The sequence below is a fragment of the Gastrolobium bilobum genome, unplaced genomic scaffold, assembly GCF_033153095.1.
Source record: "Gastrolobium bilobum isolate Gb01-03AN ecotype WA unplaced genomic scaffold, APGP_CSIRO_Gbil_v1 utg5369, whole genome shotgun sequence".
Classification (NCBI taxonomy): Eukaryota; Viridiplantae; Streptophyta; class Magnoliopsida; order Fabales; family Fabaceae; genus Gastrolobium; species Gastrolobium bilobum.
In genome coordinates, this window is record NW_026899621.1 from 826,569 (window position 1) to 851,448 (window position 24,880).

A 24,880-nucleotide genomic window follows, 5' to 3' on the forward strand; every position below is an offset into this window, starting at 1 on the left:
GCAAAGCTTACTCATATTCAATCTTCTAAATATGTATTTTAATATTTTCTTAAATTTAAAAGCAATATTGAAAAATTCGATCGACCCGGTCAGTTGACCCACACAACTGTATGCATGTTCAGACAGAAATTTTTGGTAAAAAAAAAGTTTAACAGGTGTGTTGAAGAAGACCATGCAGTCGTGGGTGAGAAATAAGAAGCGAACTGGAAGTGATTGAAACTTTTTTACACTTCTGCATGTTAGGTCATAGGTGGTGGTGGTGGGGTTTATGGGTCATCTTATCTTATCGGGCCTCAGATTTAAGAGTACCCATCGGGCCGAGAAGAGAAATGAGCTTAGCCATTTCAGATGGCCAGAAACTTAGAATATCTCAATGATACGAAACTGGACTTTTGCGTTTACTTTATGGTCTTAATATTTCTCCTAAAAGATAACTTTATCTCTTTTATTTATATATATATATATATATATATATATATATATATATATATAGGGAACGAATCCACTTACCATAACAAAAGTTTACAACTCTTACAATCAATTTAATCACCGTTGATTTTCGTCAATCTAAAGGTTATAAATTAATAACATTTATTGTGTCACATTTATTAATTCTCAATAAATTATAATCGTTAGATTGACGAAAATCAACGATGATTAAATTAGTTGTAAAAGTTGTAAACTTTTTTGGTGATAAGTGAATCATCTCCCCTATATATATTATATATATATATAGGAAAAGATCTGTTTATAAATTTTTTTACAAATTACACTAAGTATGACGGGTCATACACTCTTGATTAGTGTATGACCAGTCAGATATAGTGTAGTTTATAAGAGTTTGTAAAAAAATTATAAATATAACCTTCCTATATATATATATATATATATATATATATATATATATATATATATATAAGGTTATATTTACAAACTTTTTGTTTACAAACTATACTAAGTATGACCGGTCATAGTTCAATCAAGAGTGTATGACCGGTCATATTTAGAGTAATTTATAAAAAAAAATTGTAAACGGTTCCTTTCCCTATATATATATATATATATATATATATATATATATATATATATAAAGGGTTAGCTTTTTCTACGGTCAATGTATATAACTTATCTACATTGAGTCCAAAATGACGTCATTTTGAGGCGGAAATCAAGGTATTTTTGTAATTATAATATATTTCAGGATTAAAATAGTCTTTTTTATTATAATTTTTTAACTCAAAACGACATCGTTTTGAGAGCGAATGTAGATAACTTATCTACATTCACTGTTGAAATATTAAAGCCATAAATAAATGTGTGTTTACCGAAAAAAATATTAAAGCCTTATTTATTTTATTATATTTCTTTTAGCTTTTTTTCTTACTTTTTTATACAAAAATTTAAAAATACATGTAGTTTTTAAAAAAAATTAATAATACTTTTTTATGTTAAGTTGAAGTTTTTTTTTTTCTTTTACTGTTTATATTCTTTTATTTTTTAATAGATTTAAAATTTTCTTTAAAGTTTTTTCCGAGGGAAACACTTTCATTACTAAGTGTGGAGATATAAATAAAATTTTCTGAATATGCCTGTAACCAATTCAGTTCAACTTCCTCCTTATACCTAAAGCAAAAGCCAGCCAAGAACTGCACAGGCAACACTTTTTTCTATAAAGTTTGCGTTGAACAAAGCCTGTTTTTTGATTGGCCTTTTTAGAGAATCCTAATATGTAAATTATTAGATCCAAAACCTGACCCCAATAGTTCTAATTTACTTAACTAAATTCCATCGATAATTAATAAATTAGCTATCCTAGTCTCCTCTATCATGTATAGTTTGGAATAGATTTCTCAATCCTGCAGATACAATTTCCCTTCTCCTTAAATAGCCGCCATGAATGACTTTGGAAATAATTAATATTAAGGAAAAAGTTCATCAATGCTCCTGTGGTTTGCTTCTGAATCACCTATGTTTTTGTGGTTTTTTTTTATCACATATGTCCATGTGGTTTGCAAAAGGATATGTTTTCACATATGTCCCTATAGTTTTTTATTTTTTACAAAGCACAGAGGCATATGTGATAGAAAAAAAATCACAGAGACATAGGTGATTCTGAAGCAAACCACAGGGACATTGGTGAACTTTTCTCTAATATTAATTAGCAGCGTAATCGCAAATCATATGGGTTATGATGAATGGTGCTTGGGAAATGGAGAAAGGAAAAACTTTCTTTGGAATTTTTCTTTGGTATCATGGGAATACTGAATTCGGTATTCTCTATTTTATAAAAGAAATTTTTTTCATTTAAAATTAATATTTTTATCTTTATTTCATCTAAATCCCAATTTTTATCCTTTTTTAGCTAGATGTTTATTATGTAAAAAACTATGTAAAATTTTTGGTTAGCAAATACATTATTACTCATATCTTTTATACTTTATTTTTCTGCGAAATATCCTTTATACACTCAGTTAGGAAAATCCCTAATTGAAACAGGTTAAATAATTCTTCTTTTAGCATGCGGCATGTAGTAAGTTAGGACTGAGGAGAGCATTGTACATTCTGCTATTTAAGAAAGTTTTTTTTTTTTTTTTTCAGTTAGACTACCACATATATGCTTAAGCTTTATAAATTTCTTCCACTTAAATCCCTCTCTTCTTCACAAATTCCCTCTCCGTCCATTTTGTTTTCCATTTTATGATAGGGACTTTGAAGTCCCGGTCCATATAAAATGAGCTCGAGAGATTTTTTTATTATAGACTCGGCCCACAACTTTTTAGATGCACCTTTTCCCAAAACGGAAAAAAAAATTTCCACTTAAATCCTTCTCTTCTTCACAAATTCTCCCTTCGTCTATTTTGTTTTCCATTTTAGAATAGGGACTTTGAAGTCCCGATCCATATAAAATGAGCTCGAGAGATTTTTTTATTATAGACCCCGCCCACAACTTTTTAGGTGCACTTTTTTCTCAAAACGGAAAAAATTTCTTCCACTTAAATCCCTCTCTTCTTCACAAATTCATTCTCCGTTCATTTTGTTTTCCATTTTAGGATAAGGACTATGAAATCCCGATCCATATAAAACGAGCTCTACAAAGAGAGAGACCCCGCAAATCATGAATATTTTTGTGTTATACAATAAGGATAAAAACTGACTTTAAATATCAGCAGAAGTTTTGTTTTGTTCTTTTTTTTTTAAAGAAAAGAATAGAAAAAAACAAAAAGCAGGAGGTGTAAACATTTGGAAAAAAAAAAAGGTGGATGTTTGCCTAGATGTTCTAAGGAAGAACCTAACTTGCGAAGCTACAAACTCAGTTGTATTAAATGCAATCGAAGGGCAAACATATTTTAAAATGTTATGCGGAGATAAGTTAAGGATATATGCATGTGTTATATGTTATTAGCAAATGTAATTACGAAGCGCACATAGTTGAGTTAATACTACGCAACTTGTGCTTAGCAGTTTAGGCTTCAGACTGTTAATATAAATTAGTTGCCGGCGCAAACAGCTATTGGATTAGATATAGATCAGGATAAATTGTGATCAAATAATATAAGTTATCTCCTATAAGCTACAATTTTCCGGATTTGACATGTGATGCCTGACTACAGTATCCGTTATATATGCAAAACAAATTGTTAAAAATTTGTAAATCAATATTTTCCGGTGTTTGACTTCGGTTAAATATGCATTACAGTAGCCGCCGGCGCATGAATAAATGTGAACTAATCATGGAAGTCATCTTACCTGTCGGTGACTGTATAAATTAGCAATTCTATTCTTATCTAATCTCATATCATCTCATACCAAAAATGACAACCACAATGCTTCGCTTATCGCTGCTTCTGATGTTGCTCACCACTGTAATCTCTGAACTGTGCCACCCACACGACAAGAAAGTGCTGCTCCAAATCAAGAAGGAACTCAACAACTCAGACATATTGCGTTGGGATCCAAACACCGACTGTTGCAACTGGGTCGCCCTCACCTGCGACCCCAAAACGCACCGCATCAACTCCTTCAATCTTTTCGCCCAGGAAAAATTTTCGGCCCAGATTCCACCCTCCCTGGGCCTACTCACATACCTGGAGTCTCTCGATTTGCACAAGCTCCCAAAGCTCACGGGCCCAATCCACCCCACCATCGCAAAGCTCACCCACCTCACGTTCCTCCGCATCGACTGGACCAACATCTCAGGCCCGATTCCCTCCTTTCTGGGCCGCCTCACAAACCTCACATATCTCAACCTCTCATTCAACAACCTCACCGGTTCAATTCCCGGTTCACTCTCACAACTCTCCAACCTCGGCGCACTCTTCCTGGACCGCAACCACCTAACCGGTTCGATCCCTTCCTCGTTGGGGTCCTTGAAGTCCAACGATCTCTACCTCAAACTCTCCCACAACAACCTCTCCGGTTCCATCCCACTCTCCTTTGGGAACCTTAACCTCACCTTCCTCGAATTGTATCGAAACAACCTCACTGGCGATGCGTCAGTGCTTTTCGGGCCGAACAAGACGGTGCAGTCGATGGACCTGTCGAGGAACCAGCTGTCGTTCGATCTGTCGAAGGTGGAGTTCCCGGCGAACCTGACGTCGTTGGATCTGAATCACAACAAGGTGTATGGTGAGCTTCCCCAGAGGCTGACTGCACTGGATCTGCAGAACCTGAACGTGAGTTACAATAGGCTGTGCGGTCAGATTCCGGTGGGTGGGAGGCTGCAGCACTTCGACGTTTATTCTTATTTCCATAACAAGTGCTTGTGTGGATCTCCGCTTCCAAGCTGCACTTAGAAACAACATTTCACCCAATAAGTAAACTTAATGATGTTCTAAGTTTAATCTTGTTCCTTTTGTGCACGGTAGCGTTTGCCTCTATTGGTTCTATTCGTGGAGTATACACTTCGAAATGTTCTTGAATAAATTCAATTTGTTTGGAGTGATTTTAATTAAGGTTTTATTTTTATTACGTTGATGCATCACACAAAAAAAGTGAGTCCCCACTCACTTTTTTGTTTTATCACTCTTTCTTTTATGTTACCTGTTAACACCCCTATTAGTAAGCTTAGTAGTGAAAAATTTTAGTAGTAAGAATATTTCTCCTCTTATTAACAAAAATAAAAATTATTTTCCTGCACAAACAAAAACATATGGGGTTCACAATTTTTTCTTTTCTCTTTACTCAACTCATTTTTTCTCCCTCTTTTTTGGTGTTTGGTCATGACGGAACAGTGTTTCTTATGTAACATTACACATATATAACTCATTATATTAAGATATTTTTATCTCAAAATGTGAAAATACGTTTTTCAATTAATGGGAAAAAAAATACCACGAATGGGATGAAATTATTTTTTTCTTATGTATAATTAAAATCGAGAATGATGGAGAAAAAAATATCATGAATTTTTTTTACATTTACTTATACCTCCTACAAAGTAAATGGCAGACCAAAAGAACTTCACGGGCCACAATTTTTCCTAGTTTGTTGAGCTACGCCTATTTTTTAAGTGGCCTTCTTAGAGATTCTTAACATGCAAACTATTACATTCAAAACCTGACCTTGTTGACAAGGGAAAGACTTGTTTACAAATTTTTTTTATAAATTTTGATAAATTATATTATTTTTATGGATATTTATCATATCCTAACTACTTATCTAAGATATCATCAAAGGATAAATTCTCAATTATTCTAACAATATTAAAGAGTAAAGATACTCAGGATAGAAGCCTTAACTCACCAGAATGAAAAGCTGAATCCTATTACAACTGGGAGTTCAACACAAATCCTAGAGGTAACCTTTATAATTAAGAGGCTAAAGACTCTAGGTATATACTTTTAACCTATCAACAATTACTGCCAACACTGTGCACACACTCACGTCTTGGCTATAAGCTTATTGTATGTGCGCAGTGATTGTGATATTGTCTCTAAGCCAAACACATACCTAATTCTACAGTATCTCTGAGCGCATACCATACGGTATAGTAATACGATCTTTTCAAGACCTAACAATTATATATTCCCGGAAGTATATAGTATAACCTAGTGTATTTCCGAGAAAATATAGTATAATTTGTAAGAATTTATAAAACAAAAAATTAATAAATATAACCATTCCCAATAATAAATGCTTGAAGTAAACAACCAAAGAACAAAATCTTTTAAGTTTCTTTTTTCTATTAATAAATCATAAAACTTCGAATAAATAACTCGTGAGCAATAATCAATTTTATAGGTGTATCTTCTCATGAATCCAACTTTGTACTAAGTCTCGTTTGAGTCATCTTTTTTTTAGTTAAAAGCTACTTATAAGCATAAGTTAAGTCAAATAAATTTTGAGAAAAACTTTTATACTGAAAAGCTCTTTTTTTATAATAATAAAAAGTTAAAAGCTCATAAGAGAATCTTTTTTTAAGCTCTTATGTGATTTTATTGAATTGTATGTTTTTTTTAAATGAAGAGCTATAGAGATAGAGAGAGATAATTTTTTTGAAATATGTGCTTTTAAGTAACTTTTAAGCTAAAATTTTTATGTAATTACCAAACAATTTTTTTTAAGCTCTTTTTTTTTAACTTTAACTTATAAGTAGCTTCAAACTTAAAAAAAGAGATGATCCAAACAGGCTCTAAGTGTTTGGTAGGAGGATTATTTTTAGATGTATGGGAAAGTGAGGATGGATTTTCTAAAATTCCATGTTTGGTAGCACATTGGAGAAAATTTCCTGAGAAAATTAATTTCCTGGAATTCCATTTTGCGTGTATTTTCTAAAATAAAATACCATCGAAAAATATAATCCAGAAAGTGGTATTTCAGGAATTCCAGATAATCAAAAAATATGGATTCATTTTTCAGAAAAAAAAATAACTAAATATAGTATCAGCAAAATTAACCTAACAGTCCTGGAAATATTTTGGCCTACCAAATAATTTTTTGATAATATTATCAAAAAAACTCACTTTTTCATCATATTCCTGAAAATCGTGATTCTCGGATAAAAAAAAAAATTACACTATCAAACGCCCTTTAATTGACATGAATAAAATCCAATGAGAATTAATAAATTAACTGTCTTTTATCAAGAGGTGGCAAAGTGGATTGAAACCGACCGGCCAAATCGCCAAAATGGGTGGGTTGGGTTATACATTTCAACCCGCCATCCCGCTTCAACCCGCCCCGCTTAGTTGTGGGTCAAAACGAGTTGTGGCAGGTTGGCTCGCGGGTCAATTTTTTTTTTTTTTTTACTATTAGGTAGTATTTTATATGTCACTAAACTTTTGTAATATAATTTTTATTTTATTTTAGTACTCCACTAAAAAAAATAAAGAAGAAAAACTTTATTTATGATATAGGTTATCTACATATTGAGACAAAAATAAGTTCCTAAAAAATATTTGATTAAATATTAACTTATATTTAGACTTGAGATTAAAAAAAGTTAAGAGGAGTGTAAAATAAAAATAAGTAATATTATAAAAATTAATAAAATATAAATTTTTTTTTTTTTAAGCGGGTTGACCCGCCAACCCACCTCAAAACAGAATGAATTGAAATTTTCAACCCATCATGAAATGGCGGGTCAACCCGCCTCACTCCATTTTTGATGAATTGAAAGCGGGTCAAACTGGAATGGTCTGTTTTGTCACCTCTAATTTTATCATGTATAGTTTAGGATAGAATTCTCAACGCTACCTATACATTTCTCTTTCTCCTTAAGTAGCCGCCAAGAATGACTTTGGAAATTATTAGGCGGTGTAATGGCAAATATTATGGGCTGTGGAGAAGCGGGAAAACTTTCATAGAGCCGGTGGTCCTAAATCTAACGGCGGGGTAAGATCAGCAGTGACTAATGGGAAGGGTTGTTCAACTTTTTAGGCTACGACACAAGATTGTTTCACTATATGTTTCCATGAATAAAATCAGTCGTGACTAACCGACACCATATGTAAGTTGGATTTTATTCATGTCAACAAGTGATTATATAATGTAAAGGAATTTTAATGTAAAATTAATTATGTATGGTTACTTAAACTTTTTAATTAATTATGACCTCACTACTTTTACAGGAATTTTATTTTTTACGTCTTTACTTTATTGTAACATTTTTTATTTTATTGATTTTATATCACTTTTTCTACTTATAAAATGAAATAATACACATTTTAATACATATATCTCTAACTTTATTTTTCCAAACAAGATAAGTATAGAGTGTGTAATGATTGTGATTTCGTGTCTAATATAATGGAGACTAGATATATAACTTTTTTTTCAATATAATTATGATATTAAAACTTGAACCTTTAGTTTTAACTAAGTTATTCAAACCTCTCACCATTAATTCGGTTCTAATGGCATTTGGTACACAATTTTTAAGGCTCTCACTAGGTGGAGAAAATTGTGTATTTTAAGAGATTAATTATTAAAAATCCCATTAAATATAACGTGTGACATAAAACTTATATATGTACTGGTCAATTAATATTGTAATATTTTATAATAGAACTGTTATTAAATAAATACATTAATTTTAGAATATATAATTTTTTATTCGATGTTGCTAAAACGATTAGATTAGGTGAAATAATAAAGAAATACAATGTTTGAAAACTTCAGTTCTCATTTAATTAAGTAAAGAAAATAAGAAACATCTGTATATCATTACAGTGGGAAGTGTACTTTTTTATTTATCGGAAGAAGCTATTGACATAGGATATATATATAATGTCAAAGTTTTTGTTTAAGCATAATGAATTTTAAGAGAAAAGTTCTCATAAAGTTATATCATTTTAAGAAAGAGATAGATTCAGAATTTTTTTTATTTAAATTTTAAATTAAAAAAAATCTCTCACTTTCTCTCTCCCATGATTTCTATTTTTCTGTATCTATCTCTCTCCTAAAATACATAACTTATGTCATTTAAAATGACAAACATCACACCGAAATTTTAAAGTTAAAATTTAACAGTTTTTATCTTTAAATTATTTTACCTCACCGTCAATGTATGTAGTTTTGGTAGTTTTTTTTTTTTTTTAATACCATCCGTATTTATTCCGGTAAAATTTGTTAGTGTTTCAATCGGCTATTCAAAAATATATTTAATGGGAATTGAATAAAATTTTCTCCCCACCTTTTGAGCTTCCGTTAATAATTGAACTAAATCCATTGAGTTTAATTTTTTACTTAAAGTTGTAAATAAATCAAAATAATTTAAACATGGGAAAGATTATATTTACTATCATTTTTAACTTTATGATTGGATTGGTTATCGTTGAATCAATTTTAAATCAATAGCAATTAATTTTTTTTCATTTTTAATAGTTGATTAGTAAGAGTAATAATAAAATAGTAATAAGAATAACCGCTTCAAATATTTTAGCTTTTTTAGATAATAAAAAAGGGTTATATCATGTTATAGAAATAAAATTATAAGTGTGACTCATAGATAAGAGAAGAGAGAAAAATAAATGTGGGACTCATCTCCACTTTGTGTGCGGAGAAAGCTTGTTTATCTTTTGATATAATCCATAAAAAAAAGCGTAATAATCAACTATTTTTTTAATATCAAATCGAAGCTGTCTAGACTCAAGATTTGGCATCTATAATTCACTTCCCCGGATAAATTGACCCTTTGGAGGAAAATATTAATTGAATCTCGCAATACATAGTTGACTGACGTACTCGTTTGAACTCCAAGTTGGTTTGAAATACAGACATCATTAATAATATTTTATTTTCTTTTTGTTTTAATATATATATATATATATATATATAAGACTTCTGAAGATGCCAACAACGCGTAATGTAGACATTGAAGATGAATCCACTTGAAGAACGTAAAACTTACAGTATGTAAATTCACAAAAAAAAAAAAAAAAAAAACTTACAGTATGAATTTTCATGATGAAATCATTTATTCATTTCTGTTGAGAGTCTCTTGGATTAATAAACAATACTTTTTTTTACCAACTCAATAGTTTCTTTTTGTTGAAGATATAGGAATTTTTTTATTACAAATTTAGTAATATAAACAGTTGAAGATGAAAATAAATAAATCGAATCTAAAATACATATAGACTCGTGAGAAAAGTACGGATCAATAACTTAAAACTAATAAGGGTAATAAAACATCGATATATCAGCTATGAAAAGGGGGGAGGGGGGAATCCATATATCAGCCAAAATCCGCGCAGAAGCTTCAATAAAGGAAGTCAGAAATGAATCTAAAATTTAATCGAGTTTTGGCTAATAATTTCACCTCCTTCCAGTAAGTTAAAATGATTAACAGTATATGAGTTGTAGGTTTGATCATAATATTGCAGATGAAATTCCCACCAACTCAAAGTTTTTTTTTTTTTTTTTCATGTAACTCATGCACATGTAGTGTTGTTAATTTGTTTTGTAGTATACCTCTGAAGAAATGCCTATAAAAGGAGGAAAATACGTACTATGTTGAGATATATAGTCCCACATTGATTGGATGGGCAACTAATATAGCCTTTATAAGGCCTTAAACACTCTCACCCTTTGAGCTAGCTTTTGGGGTGGTGTATCCCAAGGTTCTTTACATGGTATCAGAGCCTCACCATCCCCCGCTTTAAAAGTGGAATTAAAATAAAATAAAAAAAAAGCACAAAAAAGGTAAACCAAAAATGAGCCTGTGCAATTTCCACGCTTCTAGCCTAAAAGGCTCTTGCGTGAGGGGGCGTGTTGAGATATATAGTCTCACATTGATTGGATGGGCAACTAATATAGCCTTTATAAAGCCTTGAACACTCTCACCCCTTGAGCTAGTTTTTGGGGTGGTGTATCCCAAGGTTCTTTACATATATGTTAAATTGTTTTGTCATGAGTTCGAAAAGGTCTACTTGCTGACCTACTTTGTATTAGATCTCGAATACTTTTGAGATGGAAACTTTTAAAAAAGGTCATGGAAAATGTCCCACCTCCCACCTTAATTATTGCTTGGGGAGGGGTTTGTTTAGTGCTTGAGTGATGGACAAAGCATTGACATTTTTCTCTGTTCAATTCAACACTTTTGATATCTTTTCAATTTTATTTGCGGGCCGCGGCTGCGTCGTCCAACGCCATGCCAAATCCAATAGCTGAGGCGTTTTTTTTTTATTCATTGCGAGACAGGTAAGATATAGGATATATAGTAGCACACGGATTTGTATCAAGTTGAAGCCCTTTGTTCTTTTTTGACCAATTCCGCTCATGATCATAATAGAACGAGGAATTTAAAAAAAAAAAAAAAGAAATCCTCAAGGTTTTTCTCGTTATTATTCATTTTTATCTTATTTTTCTTAACTTATTTTCCCTTCACATTCAAGTATTAGATCCTGTGTAATTGGTGTTTGCGCATTATGTGCAAGCAACATTTTTAGAATTATTTGGTAATTAAGAAATTAATTTTTACAACACAATTAGACGTCAAAAATAAAGGTTTCTCATATGGATATTTTTTCTACAGGCATAAATTCTATAATTGAACATAGTATAACATATTTAATAAAAATCTGAACTCTTCCACTCATACCATGTTAGAAATCTAAGTCGTTTGTGACAAAAATTTAGATCTGAAATAGCATATAAGATAATAATATATGAATGAGCTGTGCTATCGTCACTACTCACATCATAATATCATATTATCCCATCTGGATATTCGGTTATCTAGCACTCTTGCAACATGTCATGCAGCATGTTTCCCTTCGTATTCTATAAATTTAAGCACTCTCCTACTTGCCGTTTCATATGCTGATCCCACCAAAATATGGGAACCATGTTTGGGTTATGCTTCCTCACGTTCCTCTTGTTCTCTCCATTTGCATTCTCCGAGCTGTGCAACCCACAGGACAAGAAAGTGCTGCTACAAATCAAGAAGGACCTTAACAACCCTTACTTGCTGGCCTCGTGGAACCCAGACATGGATTGCTGCCACTGGTATTGCGTCAAGTGCGACCGCAAAACGCACCGCATCATTTCCCTCATCATGTTATCCTCTGTCCCAGACACTAATTTGTCAGGTTCAATACCACCCTCTGTCGGTGACCTCCCTTACCTTGAGACCCTCGAATTCCACAAGCTACCCAAACTCACAGGCCCAATCCAGCCCACCATTGCCAAGCTCACCAGACTCCAGACTCTCACCATCAGCTGGACCAATATCTCTGGCCCAGTACCTGATTTCTTGGGCCAACTCAAGAACCTCGAGTTCCTTGACCTTTCTTTTAATAACCTCTCGGGCCCGATACCAAGCTCACTTTCTCAGTTGCCTAACCTGTTGTCCTTAGGCTTGGATCGGAACAGGCTCACAGGCCCAATTCCAGACTCATTTGGATCCTTCAAGAAGCCCGGCCCAAGTATTATCCTATCTCACAACCAGCTTTCTGGGCCCATTCCAGCTTCATTGGGCAACTTGGATCCGCAAAGGATAGATTTTTCGAGGAACAAGCTGGAAGGCGATGCCTCGATGCTTTTCGGGCTCAACAAAACGACGCAGATGATTGACGTTTCGAGGAACTTGTTGGCGTTTAATCTATCCAAAGTGGAGTTCCCCACGAGCTTGATATCGTTGGATCTGAATCACAATAAGATATACGGGAGCATTCCCGTGGAATTGACCGCAGTGGATTTTTTGCAGGCGTTTAACGTGAGCTATAATCGATTGTGTGGCGAAATACCGCAGGGTGGGAGATTGCAAAGGTTCGATGCGTATTCGTATTTTCACAATAAGTGCTTGTGTGGGTCCCCGCTTCTCAGCTGCAAGTGATTATTAAGGAGGCTACGTAGCTGCTTTTATCACATTACTGTGATTCAAATAAAATTGAATCTCTGAATTCAATAAAAATTTCTATTTCTATAATGGCAAGTTTCAAATTCATTCTTCTTAAATGATGCTATAAAAGTAGTATACAATAATGCAAAATAACAACTTTTCGATCCTGAACGAGTAATGCTATTACAAATTTTGCTTTACGAATATGAAAGAGAAGATTTTAATCTAGTTTCGCTACAGGAGTGTAAATAATCCAAATCGAAGGTAACATTTTGGCGTTTTGCGAGGTTTTTATATCTTTTCAAAAGGAAGAATATGTCAAACACGGTTCTGCAAGTTTAAAAATCTGCTGAACATAATAAAAGGAATATATAATTTAAGCTAACTCGTCTGTCCTTGTAAAGGTTTTTGTTTGCCTGTTGTGTTTACAGTAATGGAGAGAGTATGAATTTAGAAAGCAAGATGCAAACCTCGCGAATTTAGAAAGCATGCTGCAGACCTCGGAGGTTTGTTTTAGTGGTCCCTGTGCACATGGTCTCTTTCAAAAATAATAAAGGACAAGGGAGCGGAGGAGAATTTGTAAAGAAGTAAGAAATTGGGAGGGAAACACCTTTTACCAAAAATAGAAAAGGGGACCACCCAAAAATAGTGGTACCGATCACTTTAAAAAATTCCCGTGCTGTTATTAAATATTATTATCGTTGTTTTGAAGTGGGGTAGGAATACGGAGATACGAACACTAATATCTGTTCATTCGAGATTTTGTGATAAGGTTCACACTTTAGAGGGATAGAAATAAAATATCAAATGTATGAGTTGCTGGCCAAACAAATTTATTTATTGTTTTTAATAAATTATTTATGCATTTGTTACATTTTTCAAAAAAATTGTACATTTATTGCACTATATGATGTCCTTTTTCGGCGTCACATGCTTTCAGGCGTCATACCCTAAGGGGAGACGCCTCAATGGGGCATCACATGGGGGCGTCACACTTGAGCTCTATAAATACCCTAATTTTTATCATTTCACTTCTCACTCTTACTCTTACCTCTCTCTAACCACGGATTGTGCTCTCAACCGAACGCGAAAATTTCGTAGCGAAGCTCTGCCAACTTAAGTAAGTTCGTAGTACCTGCTATGTATACGTTTAAATTACAGTGCTACCTTACGAACATGTTAGGATTTATCGTATATTAGAGACTTATTCGTTCTATACATGTTGCCTGGATGCGACATATCCAGGTATGCAATTTTTGGCGTTTTGTATTTATGTGATTATTCAATACCATTCGTTAACACGATCGTAGATGAGACATGTGTTTGACATCTTAGTAACATGAGCACGAATATTAACAAGGAAATAGTCTCAGGCTTCCAATGTTTCACCTTCAACGATGGCAAAAGCGATCGGTAAACATTCATCATTTCCATCTTGGGCTGTGGCCACCAACAATTTGCCGTTGTACTTTCCATATAAATGCGTTCCATCAATATGTATGACTGGTTTGGCAAATTTGAACGCCTCACAACACTTTCTAAACGTCCAAAAAATGCAATGACACATTTTTTTTCTAGTAACTAACCCATGCTCCACATAAAAATCATTTGTTTGGATATGATAAAATGAACCTGGAGAAAAGCGAAGCATGTATTCGCACCACCTTGGCAAAAAAGCATATGATTCCTCCCAATCACCATACATAATTGTCATCGCTTTCTGCTTCGCATACCATGCCTTTCTGTACGAAACTTTAAAGCCATAGAACGTGGAGATTACAGACAACATTACATAGAACAAATTTAATTACACAGCAGATCTCATCGTAAATAAATACGTACCTAGGACGAGATCCGCAATAACGTCCGCCGCATCGAGCTGTCTATGACCCTGGGAAATGTGGTCATTCAAACAATTGTGATCTCCTCCCTATCTCGTAATCTTCCAATTTTCACCAAACACTGGTTTGATCGCCCTAACGCGCCACATGCAACCTTTATCATACGCACAACATTTCATGGATAACTTCGCAGGCGTGCTCTTAATTGTAATGCTTCTTAATGCTCCCTAATGAGGTTGTGCTTAAGTGCCATTTGGACATTTTTGTTGTTGCAAATTCTTGGTTCACAAATAACTTGTCACCCAGTTGCCACAGACCTTGTATTGAACCTGATCCTGAAATCGTACCATCAGTGCATGATTCTATTTCGCTCCGATAACTCCAATCAATGTACGAATAATGCGAAATTCCTTCCCAAAAAGGAATAATAGCTTCGTCACCTGCATATGATAATTACAACTTTTTAATACAAACTCCCTAAATCAGGTATCAATTCAGGTATATACAAATTATATCAATTACCTTCACGATGATTTCCTAAAGGGGAAGACGCAACGTCATGCAATTGCAGCATTTGCGCGACCACTGGTTCATGGTATACTGGGATTTGAGACGTACCCATCTCACCACCTTCATCTCCTTCTGAAGCACTAGCATCCCCCGCCAGAAGACGTTCCTCCATTGCGATATTTTCATCATCATCGTCGTTGTCTTCTTCATGCATTTCCCAATTCGGATCATTTTCATCTCCCTCGGAAATGTTACTAACTGGAGACGGATGAGCGGTAGACGTTAATGGAAGACAGGGGGAATTTAAATCAACTGACCTCACCGGTAATGAAACATTCTCCGCTGTGGTGATATCGACATATAACTCCAGAAAATCTGTCCTTGACTGGTTGAAAAATTCTTCCATTATCATCTTCACGTCTTCATCGTCAACCACTTGCAAATTAATGTATTTATCACATTGTCATAACCTTGTCGTAATCTGAGTGATACATTGGTTGCCTTGAAGACTTAATTTCTGCCGAATTCTCTATTGCAGTTCGCCAATGGTTGCGTTGCGTTGGATACGTGTCAACCTTTTTTCACCTTCAAACATGACACCTCGTTGACTTTCTACCTTCCTACCATTGTAATATAACACAACACGAACAGAATTAGTATGTGAACTCATTATTAAATAGAATAAGAAATAAAATGAAAATACTAAATTAAAGATAAAGGATTTTGTATGTATGATGTCAGAATTTTTGGTAGAGAAGATATATGAAGAGTGAGAAAAGAGGTATGAAGAGTGAATAGAGTGAAAAAAGAATATATAGGGTCGCAGATGTGACGCCCCAGTTAGGCATCACCCATATGGGTGAGACGCCTAATCATGTGACGCCCAATTTGGGCGCCACATTGTGCATTATTTTCGTTATTATTTCAAAAACTATTACAAATACATAAATAATTTATTAAAAAACAATAAATAAATTTTTTTTGCCTGCTTTGCGGTGTACGATTGACCACATCACCTTATCCTCTTTGATAACTCATAAAGGCCAAACGAATATGACAACTGATATGTTTTTATATTATTATTTCTGTTTCATAGTAAAAAGATGGTGATGATTTTTTATTTATTTTTTTAAAAAGTGTGTGTCATTTTAAAAGATATAAAGTTATATCATTTTAAGAGAGAGAAAGAGATAGATAAAGGAGGAAAGAGAATTAACAAAAAAATAAAGGTGTAAATCTCACTTCTTTGTGAGAGTAAAATGATATAAATTATGTCATTTAAAAGGATAAACACTTTTCCTTTTTTTTGTGGTAAACAGATGGTGAGACTTTTAATATATATGTTCAGTATAATTTTGTATTAGCGTAAATAATACTTTTAATTTTGGTATTTAAGGGTTTAAAATTAAAATTGTCTGAATCGTTGAACTTAAATGGATAAATAGCCATAAATAATATAAACTTTAGTATTCTTACATTGCTATAAGAATTACTTAATCTATATATAGAGAATATCACACAAATAACGAGTGTCACATGTATTTTATATATATATATATATATATATCTTATTATTGAAAATAGGACTACATGATTAAAAGGTTTTTGATGTATATTGATGAAGAGTATAAAAAAGAGAGTCCAGCATAAGTGGTTTAAATATAAAATAATTTTTTTATAATCAATTAATATAACATTTATCATAATATTTTTTATTATATATTATTTTGTGTGTAAAAAAATTAAGATAATGAAAGGACAATATAATCAATATTTTTCTCTTTTTGTGCTATAAAAAAAGATTAAATTTCAACTAGTATATAAAAAACAAAAGAATAGAGCTGTATCTAGTTGCTTTTGTCACATCATCCCCTCTGGATATCTATCTCCAGATCTAACAACATGAAGTATGTTTCCCATCGCATTCTATAAATTGCAACGCTCTTCCACTTGTCGTTTCACATTCTCATCCTACCAAAAATGGGAACCACGTTTGGATTATGCTTCCTCGCGTTACTATTGTTCTCTCCAGTTGCATTCTCGAAGCATTGCAACCCACAAGACAAGAAAGTGCTGCTACAATTCAAGAAGGAACTTAACAACCCTTACGTGCTAGCCTCGTGGAAACCAGACACGGATTGCTGCGAATGGTACTGCGTAGAATGCGACCCAAAAACGCACCGTATCAATTCACTCACTATTTTCTCCTCCGTCCCAAACACCAATTTGTCAGGTCAAATACCACCCTCTGTGGGTGACCTCCCTTACCTTGAGACCCTCGAATTCCACAAGTTCCCCAAACTCACAGGCCCAATCCAGCCCACAATCGCAAAGCTCACCAACCTCAAGTTCCTCCGCATCGACTGGACCAACATCTCAGGCCCGGTTCCATCCTTCCTGGGCCGGCTCACAAACCTCACATACATCAACCTTTCATTCAACAACCTAACCGGTTCAATTCCCGGTTCACTCTCCCAGCTCCCCAACCTCGGAGCACTCTTCCTGAGCCGCAACCACCTAACCGGTTCGATCCCTCCATCGTTGGGGTCCTTAAAGAACGACGATTTCTACCTCGACCTCTCCCACAACAAACTCTCCGGGCCCATCCCAGTTTCCTTTGGAAACGCCAAATTCACCAAAATAGACTTGTCGCGGAACAGCCTCACGGGTGATGCGTCAGTGCTTTTCGGGCCCAACAAGACGGAGCAGACAGTGGACCTGTCGAGGAACCAGCTGTCGTTCGATCTGTCGAATATTAAGTTCCCGCCGAGCATAATATATTTGGATCTGAATCACAACAAGCTGTACGGTAAGCTTCCCCAAGGGTTGACCGCACTGGAACTGCAACTCTTTAATGTGAGTTACAACAGGTTGTGTGGTCAGATTCCGGTGGGTGGGAGGCTGCAGAGCAACGATGTTTATTCGTATTTCCATAACAAGTGCTTGTGTGGGTCTCCGCTTCCACCATGCACATAGGCTCCTTTGTTGTATTTCTTTAAGCTAAAGCTTTTAAAAATAAAAAGCTTAAAAAAATAAAGTTGAAAACCGTTTAATAACAAAATTATTGTCAAGCTTTTAAAAAGAGAAATAAAATAATTTATTATTAAAGTAAATTTTGAGGATAAAAAATTTAAAGTAAAGGTAAATCTAAAAAATTAATATAAAAACTCCACCCAATAAGTAAACATACTCATGTCACGTGGTAAGCAAGCAGGCACGTTCTTTTCACAAAGTTACGACACTGTGAGATCATTTGACTGTGGAGGGCCTGGATTGCACCTCTTGCTTGGACCAATCAAATTAGTGAATTTGAAATTTGAATATGGTGAGATTTTTTATGCTGACCACGTGGTTCCTTTATAAAAATAGAAAGGTTAAAAAGAGAAAATAATAGAAATAAAAAAAAATAGTTTTATGAAAGAAAATATCGAATTTTGGGTGCTCTGAAACTTAAAAAATATTTCGGCAATAATAGTTAGATCTTGGAACGTGGAATTGCCCCCCACTAACGTTTGTTGGTCATTAATGCAAAGGGGGCATTTTGCCTTAGATTTATTCATTCAACATATAGAATTGTGAAGTCCATTTTGTTGAAGCTCCGTGCCGTCCGTGTGCCCCACTTCATAATTGGGAATTCGGAAGCGATGTCGAGGCTTTTGATTTTTTTAGAAAGGTGGTTGGATGCCAACAGATTGGTAAATTCAGGAACCCTTTTTTAAGGGAAAATAAAATAAAATAAAAATTATTTTTTGGAAGTCAAGGGGCCAAGCAAGAGATATTTTTAGTATATTGAAAAGAAATATTTAATTGGTTATACAATTTAAATATCTGATTGATTATATAATCTTTTATGAACTGTTATATATATTAAATATAAATTCTATTATTGAATTAAAAATATTATTTAAATCAAAATATATTTAATGTGTAAAAATTTAATATCTTTTAAAATTAATATATTGTGTTTCGTGTTGTATATTAATGTCGGTGCAACATTAATATTTAATATCACCCTTCTATATTAGGAATTAATATTTATAATGTTATAAAAGATAAAATTATCTCATATATATATATATATAAATATGTGGATCTATGTGAAGAGAAAAGAGAAAAAAATATGTAAGATATATATAAATATGTGGACCCATGTGAAGAGAAAAGAGAAAAAAAATATGAATCCTACATATTTTTATGTGTATATAAAAAATAAATTTATCTCTTAAAACATATAAACATTAATCGCTTTATAATATTGTTTTTATTTTAAGAATACGATAGTACTATACAATATTATTTTGTCATTTTAAAAACATGTAAAATGATGTTGTATTAATATAATTTATTCAAATAAAAAATTTACTCGACTTAAACTACCTCATCAATAATGGAGGTGAATTGGTTCAAGTTATTAAAAAAAGGAAATAATTATATTAACAAACTTTTATAAATTATATTATGTATTCCTGGGAGTAGACTTGGTTAGGAATGTACGTCGAGGAGTACATAGTATAATTTATAAAGTTTATAAATAAAAAATTTATAAATATAACTTATTCCATTAAAAAAAACCAACTTAACTAAAATTGATTAAATTAGTTTTTTGATACATATTTTCTTTATTGGCAGACTATGTTTTGAGACAAGTAGTCTTAAAGTAGCTTTCCTGTACTTATCCATTTAAAAATGGAATGGTGGAAAAGCCTAAAACATGATTTATTTATTAACGGTAAAATAGTCAGAAAACAGTTATTATTTGAAAAAAAATATTTCTGCAGTTACTACAGATAAGTTATCTGCATTTATTTTCAAAACGATGTTGTTTTGATATTGAAATCTTAAAAAATTATAAATATAAAGTCTATTATAACCCTAAAATAAATTAAAATTACAAAACACCATGATTTTCGTTCCAAAACAACGTCGTATTGGACTTACTATAGATAATTTACCTACAGTAACGGCAGAAAAAGTGGACCCTTATTATTTATTTATTTTGTGTAAAATAAGCTTATTTCTAACTATTTAAGGACGTATTTTATATTAGAATGGTGTATTTATGGGAATTGATTTCTCTAGTTTCTAAGTCAAAGTTCAACCTAAATAATTAACTAAAACATGATGCACACCTCCTTTTAACGAATGCATCAAGTGCCTTAGGTTACCTCCTTAACAACATGAATTAAGCTTAACTAAGTGTTTACCAAAAAACAAAAAACCTAACTAAGTTAATGTAAGTAGAGTTGAATTGCCAACAAGATTATAAATAAATTCCCACAAGCCTATGCTTTCAAGACTTAGGTGTGATGTTAATGTTTGAGGTTTGATCTTTCATCAAGTCACCCTTCTCCATTAAGTGGTTACATCTCTTACGTAATTTAAAAGGAAAAAAAAATTCAATTAACTAACAAGAAATTCTACTTCAGATCTTCGTGGGTTATCTGATTTACTATAGCAAGATCTATTTATATGCATTTAACTTTCAACATCATTTTGAAGTTTTTATGTTGAAGAACGTAAAGCTTCAGTATAAATTTTCATGATGAAATCATTTATTCATTTCTGTTAAGAGTTTCTTTGATTAATAAACAACATTGTTTTTACCAACTCAATAGTTTTTATGTTGAGAATATAGTAATTTTTTTTACAAATTTAGTAGTATGACAGTTGTTTTTAGATAATTATAATGTAAAGAACCATTAATTATTCGATCCTTACCATGGAGTTTTTTAGTACAAATAGGTGAGATGTTATCAACCAAATCTCTCTCAAAATGAATCTAAAATTCAATCAAGTTTTGGCTAATACTTTCACCTCCCACTCGTGAATTGGTTACCATTATTAGCAAGATGTAAGTTGTAGGTTTGATTATGGTATTACATATGAAGTTTCAAAAACTCAATTATTATTTTTTATCTACAGCTCACACTCAAGTATGTGAATATGTGATATGGTGTTGTTAATTTGTTTTGCATTGCACTTTGAGGAAATGCCTATAAAAGGAATTAAGTATTATGTTCAATTGTTTTTAGATGAAAACGTGCAGAAAAGGTCACGGAAGGCATGCAAGGTCCCACCTCAATTAGTGCTTGAGTGATGATGGACAAAGTATTGACCTTTTTTTTTCTCTGTTCAACACTTTTCTTTTGATTTCGTTTCATTTTTAATGGCGGGCGAATCCAATAGCTAAAATGTTCTTTTTTATTCCGTGCGAGACAGATAAATGATAGGAAAGGAGCACCCAGATTCCTATCTAAGTTGAACCCCTTTGTTCTTTTTTGACCAATTCCGTTGAATTTCACCATAGAAGGAGGAATTACTTCTGGGAACAACGACCATTTTGTTATTTTCTCACATTTTTGGAGAATCTCGAATTCCACAAGCTACCCAAACTCACCGGCCCAATCCAGCCCACCATTGCCAAGCTCACCAAACTCAAGTTTCTCACCATCAGCTGGACCAACATCTCCGGCTCAGTACCCAATTTCTTGGCCCAACTCAAGAACCTTGAGTTCCTTGACCTTTCTTTTAATGAACTCCACCTATTGTCCTTTCGCTTGGATCGGAACAGTCTCACAGACCCAATTCCAAACTCATTTGGATCCTTCAAGAAGCCCGGCCCAAGTATTATCCTATCCTATCTCACAACCAGCTTTCTGGGCCCATTCCAGCTTCCTTGGGCAACTTGGATCCCCAGAGGATAGATTTTTCGAGGATCAAGCTGGAAGGATGCCTCGATGCTTTTCGGGGCCAATAAAACGACGCAGATGATTGACGTTTCGAGGAACTTGCTAGCGTTTGATCTATCCAAAGTGGAGTTCACCTTGTTATCAAAAAAAAAAAAAAAAAAAAAAAAGTGGAGTTCACCACAAGCTTGACCGTAGTGGATTTTTTGCAGGCGTTTAACGTGTGCTATAATCAATTGTGTGATTAAGGAGGCTACTTAGCTGCTTTAATCACATTATTGTGATTCAAATAAAATTGAATCTCTGAATTCAATAAAAAATTCTATTTCTATAATGTCGAGTTTAAAATTCATTTTTCTTAAGTGATAATATAAAAGTAGTATACTGTAATGCAAAATAACAACTTTTCGATCCTAAGTAAAGCTATTACAACTTTTGCTTTATGAATATGAAGAAGACGGTTTTTGATGCACTTACCCATTGCACATGACCCGCTTATTGATTCAAAAAATTCAGAATTAACCAGAGTTATGGACCGATAAATATGATCAAATTGTTGAAAAAAATAATGATTTGAAATATAATAAATTATAATCAAATCCAAATCTCAATAATATGTTAAAAAGTGACTTAACAGCATTGTTGTAGGAATTAAATTTTATTATTTTGATAATTGAAATTGAGAAAGTTGAGACCCTTATTGGCGTTTAGCCAGGTTTTTATTTCTTTTGAAAAGGAATAATATGTTAAACAAGGTTCTGCAATACTATTGGGTTTGCAATACTTGTCCGGTGTCCCTGTGAATGTTTTTGCTTGCCTAACAGAGGGTTCGGAACTTTGAATTTAAAAAGCAAGCCTGCAAACCTCGTGGGTTGATACTCGTTATTTAATATTATTATCGTTGTTTTGAAGTGGGGTAGACACTAATCTAGTAATCTCTGTTCATTGGAGATTTCGTGATGAAGTTGAGACTTGAGAGGGTTAGAAACAAAATATCAATGCATGAATTGTTTCGCAGTGTACGATTACTCTCAGCCGGTCCTTCGGTTTTTTTAAAATTTTAAAATTTATTTCATGATTATCGTATAAATAATATTTTTTTGTATATATTGGCTTTGTAAATTATTTTTTTTAATACCAAAGCATTAGTAAATTATAATATAGTTTTTTTTTTTTTTTGTAATGAGATATGAAGCTTTACAAAGATAAAATTTTGTTGATGAGACGTGACTAGATTTTTTTTGGGTTTAATTGATGGGTTAATGAGTCTTGAATTTAGAAATTTTTAGGCTATGATTAGAGAAAGACCCAAGTAGGTAGAAGGGAATTAAAAAATTGGATCGGTTTTTATCAAACCATCCAAAAATCGATCCAATCCAATTAAAATTTGCGGGTTTTTTTTTTCGGTTTTTGATTTTTCAGTTTTTGGTTTATTCGATTTTCGGTTTTTCGGTTTGGTCACCAGGATTTGAATCTATTTGGACCGGTTGATAAACACCCCTATCTTGTGGCAAAAGATAAGCACCAATAGGCAGTGCTAATAAGTAAATTCGATATTTTAAGACATTAGATTCATGAATTCTATTTATATATATTTCATTTAATTAGTTATTAATTAATATAGAATTTAGGAAAATTATTTTTTTATATTATAAAAAAATAGTTATCTTATATTATAAAAATAAGATTGCAAGTGGAACTCATAGATAAGAGAAAAGAGAAAAAAAGAAAATGGGACTCACTCATCTTTTATGTGTGTAAAAAATTTAATTATCTCATGTAAAATGAGATAAATATAACCATAAAATTTATCACACCTAAATATACTAACACACAACATCACCGTATCGTCTTTGATTGCCAAACGAATATGACAACTTTATTTTTTATATTATTATTTAGGTTTCATAGTAAAAAGATGGTGATGACTTTTCATATATTGGAATAATATTTCTCAAGTCATTTAAGATAAGTTTAACTTCCATCACCTCTTATAACTATATATGTATTTATGAGGATACATGATTATAATATTAAAGTTACTTTTTTTCTCTCTGTATAAACTTTTTAGACACTCGTCAACTAAAATCAAGAGAAAAAATAATAATATTATAACTATATATTTATCAGAGTACATAGTTGTAAGGAAATGACTAAAGATAAGCTTATCTCAAGCCTGGAGAAATGCTTCCCCCTTAATATATTATATATAAGTAGAATCAATGGTCAAAATAAAGAATATAATTTATACTAGTATAAAATGATCTGACATATATATATATATATATATATATATATATATATATATATATATATATATATATATATATAAAATATTATTTTATATTAGTGTAAATAATACTTTTAATTTTGGGGATTAATTTAATTTATATATAAGGGTTTAAGATTATAATTTTCTGATTGTTGAACATACATGGATAAATATCCATGAATAAATATTGTTATAGATCCAATTTATCGACTCATATCTCAACAACCGTAAGAGAGATAAGCTAATAATCTTATCAGATTACGAGGAGATAGAGAAGCCTCCCCAACTATTGTAAGGTAATCAGAATTCTGCTCGCATTACACTCATCTATAAATAAATAATTAAACTTCTCAAGTATATACTTTACTCTCGATTTATTTTTAATTATCATTATGCACATACCCTACACTTTTGTGCATAATAATATGTGATTTATTGCAGTATTTTTTTTTCATAAATACCAGCGAGTGTGCTGGTCTCATATTATCTTGAGTGGACATTCTTGATTCCTTTGATAAATATAAATCAATAAATTATAACTGTTAAAATTTAGTATAAGATTTATTATTTTTACATTAATATAAGTTGAACCTGCCTTATATAAAATTCATCATATTTTTTTTTTTATATATATTATTTTGTGTGTAATAAAGTTGAGATAATGAAAGTACGAGATCATCGATATTTTTCTCCTTTTGTGATATAAACAACATTTGTAATATATACGATTGAGTAGATTACAAATGTTTATAAATTCTTTTTATAATTTTTGGATTAAACAACATAT

At 32.5% G+C, this 24,880-nt stretch overlaps 3 protein-coding genes and 1 pseudogene across 3 annotated transcripts; all 4 read left to right on the forward strand.

The window, feature by feature from the left end:
- Positions 1–3,812: 3,812 nt before the first annotated feature.
- LOC133291997 (polygalacturonase inhibitor-like) lies at positions 3,813–4,793 on the forward strand. Its single transcript, XM_061490359.1, has one exon. It carries the CDS (start codon positions 3,813–3,815, stop codon positions 4,791–4,793), a length of 981 nt encoding a protein of 326 aa, XP_061346343.1.
- Positions 4,794–11,779: 6,986 nt separating this feature from the next.
- Positions 11,780–12,778, forward strand: LOC133292066 (polygalacturonase inhibitor-like). The gene has a single exon (XM_061490449.1). The coding sequence runs from the start codon at positions 11,780–11,782 to the stop codon at positions 12,776–12,778; it is 999 nt and encodes a 332-aa protein (XP_061346433.1).
- A 4,337-nt stretch (positions 12,779–17,115) lies between these two features.
- LOC133292068 (polygalacturonase inhibitor-like) lies at positions 17,116–18,111 on the forward strand. Its single transcript, XM_061490451.1, has one exon. It carries the CDS (start codon positions 17,116–17,118, stop codon positions 18,109–18,111), a length of 996 nt encoding a protein of 331 aa, XP_061346435.1.
- A 2,743-nt stretch (positions 18,112–20,854) lies between these two features.
- Positions 20,855–22,797, forward strand: LOC133292022 (polygalacturonase inhibitor-like; annotated as a pseudogene).
- Positions 22,798–24,880: the final 2,083 nt, after the last annotated feature.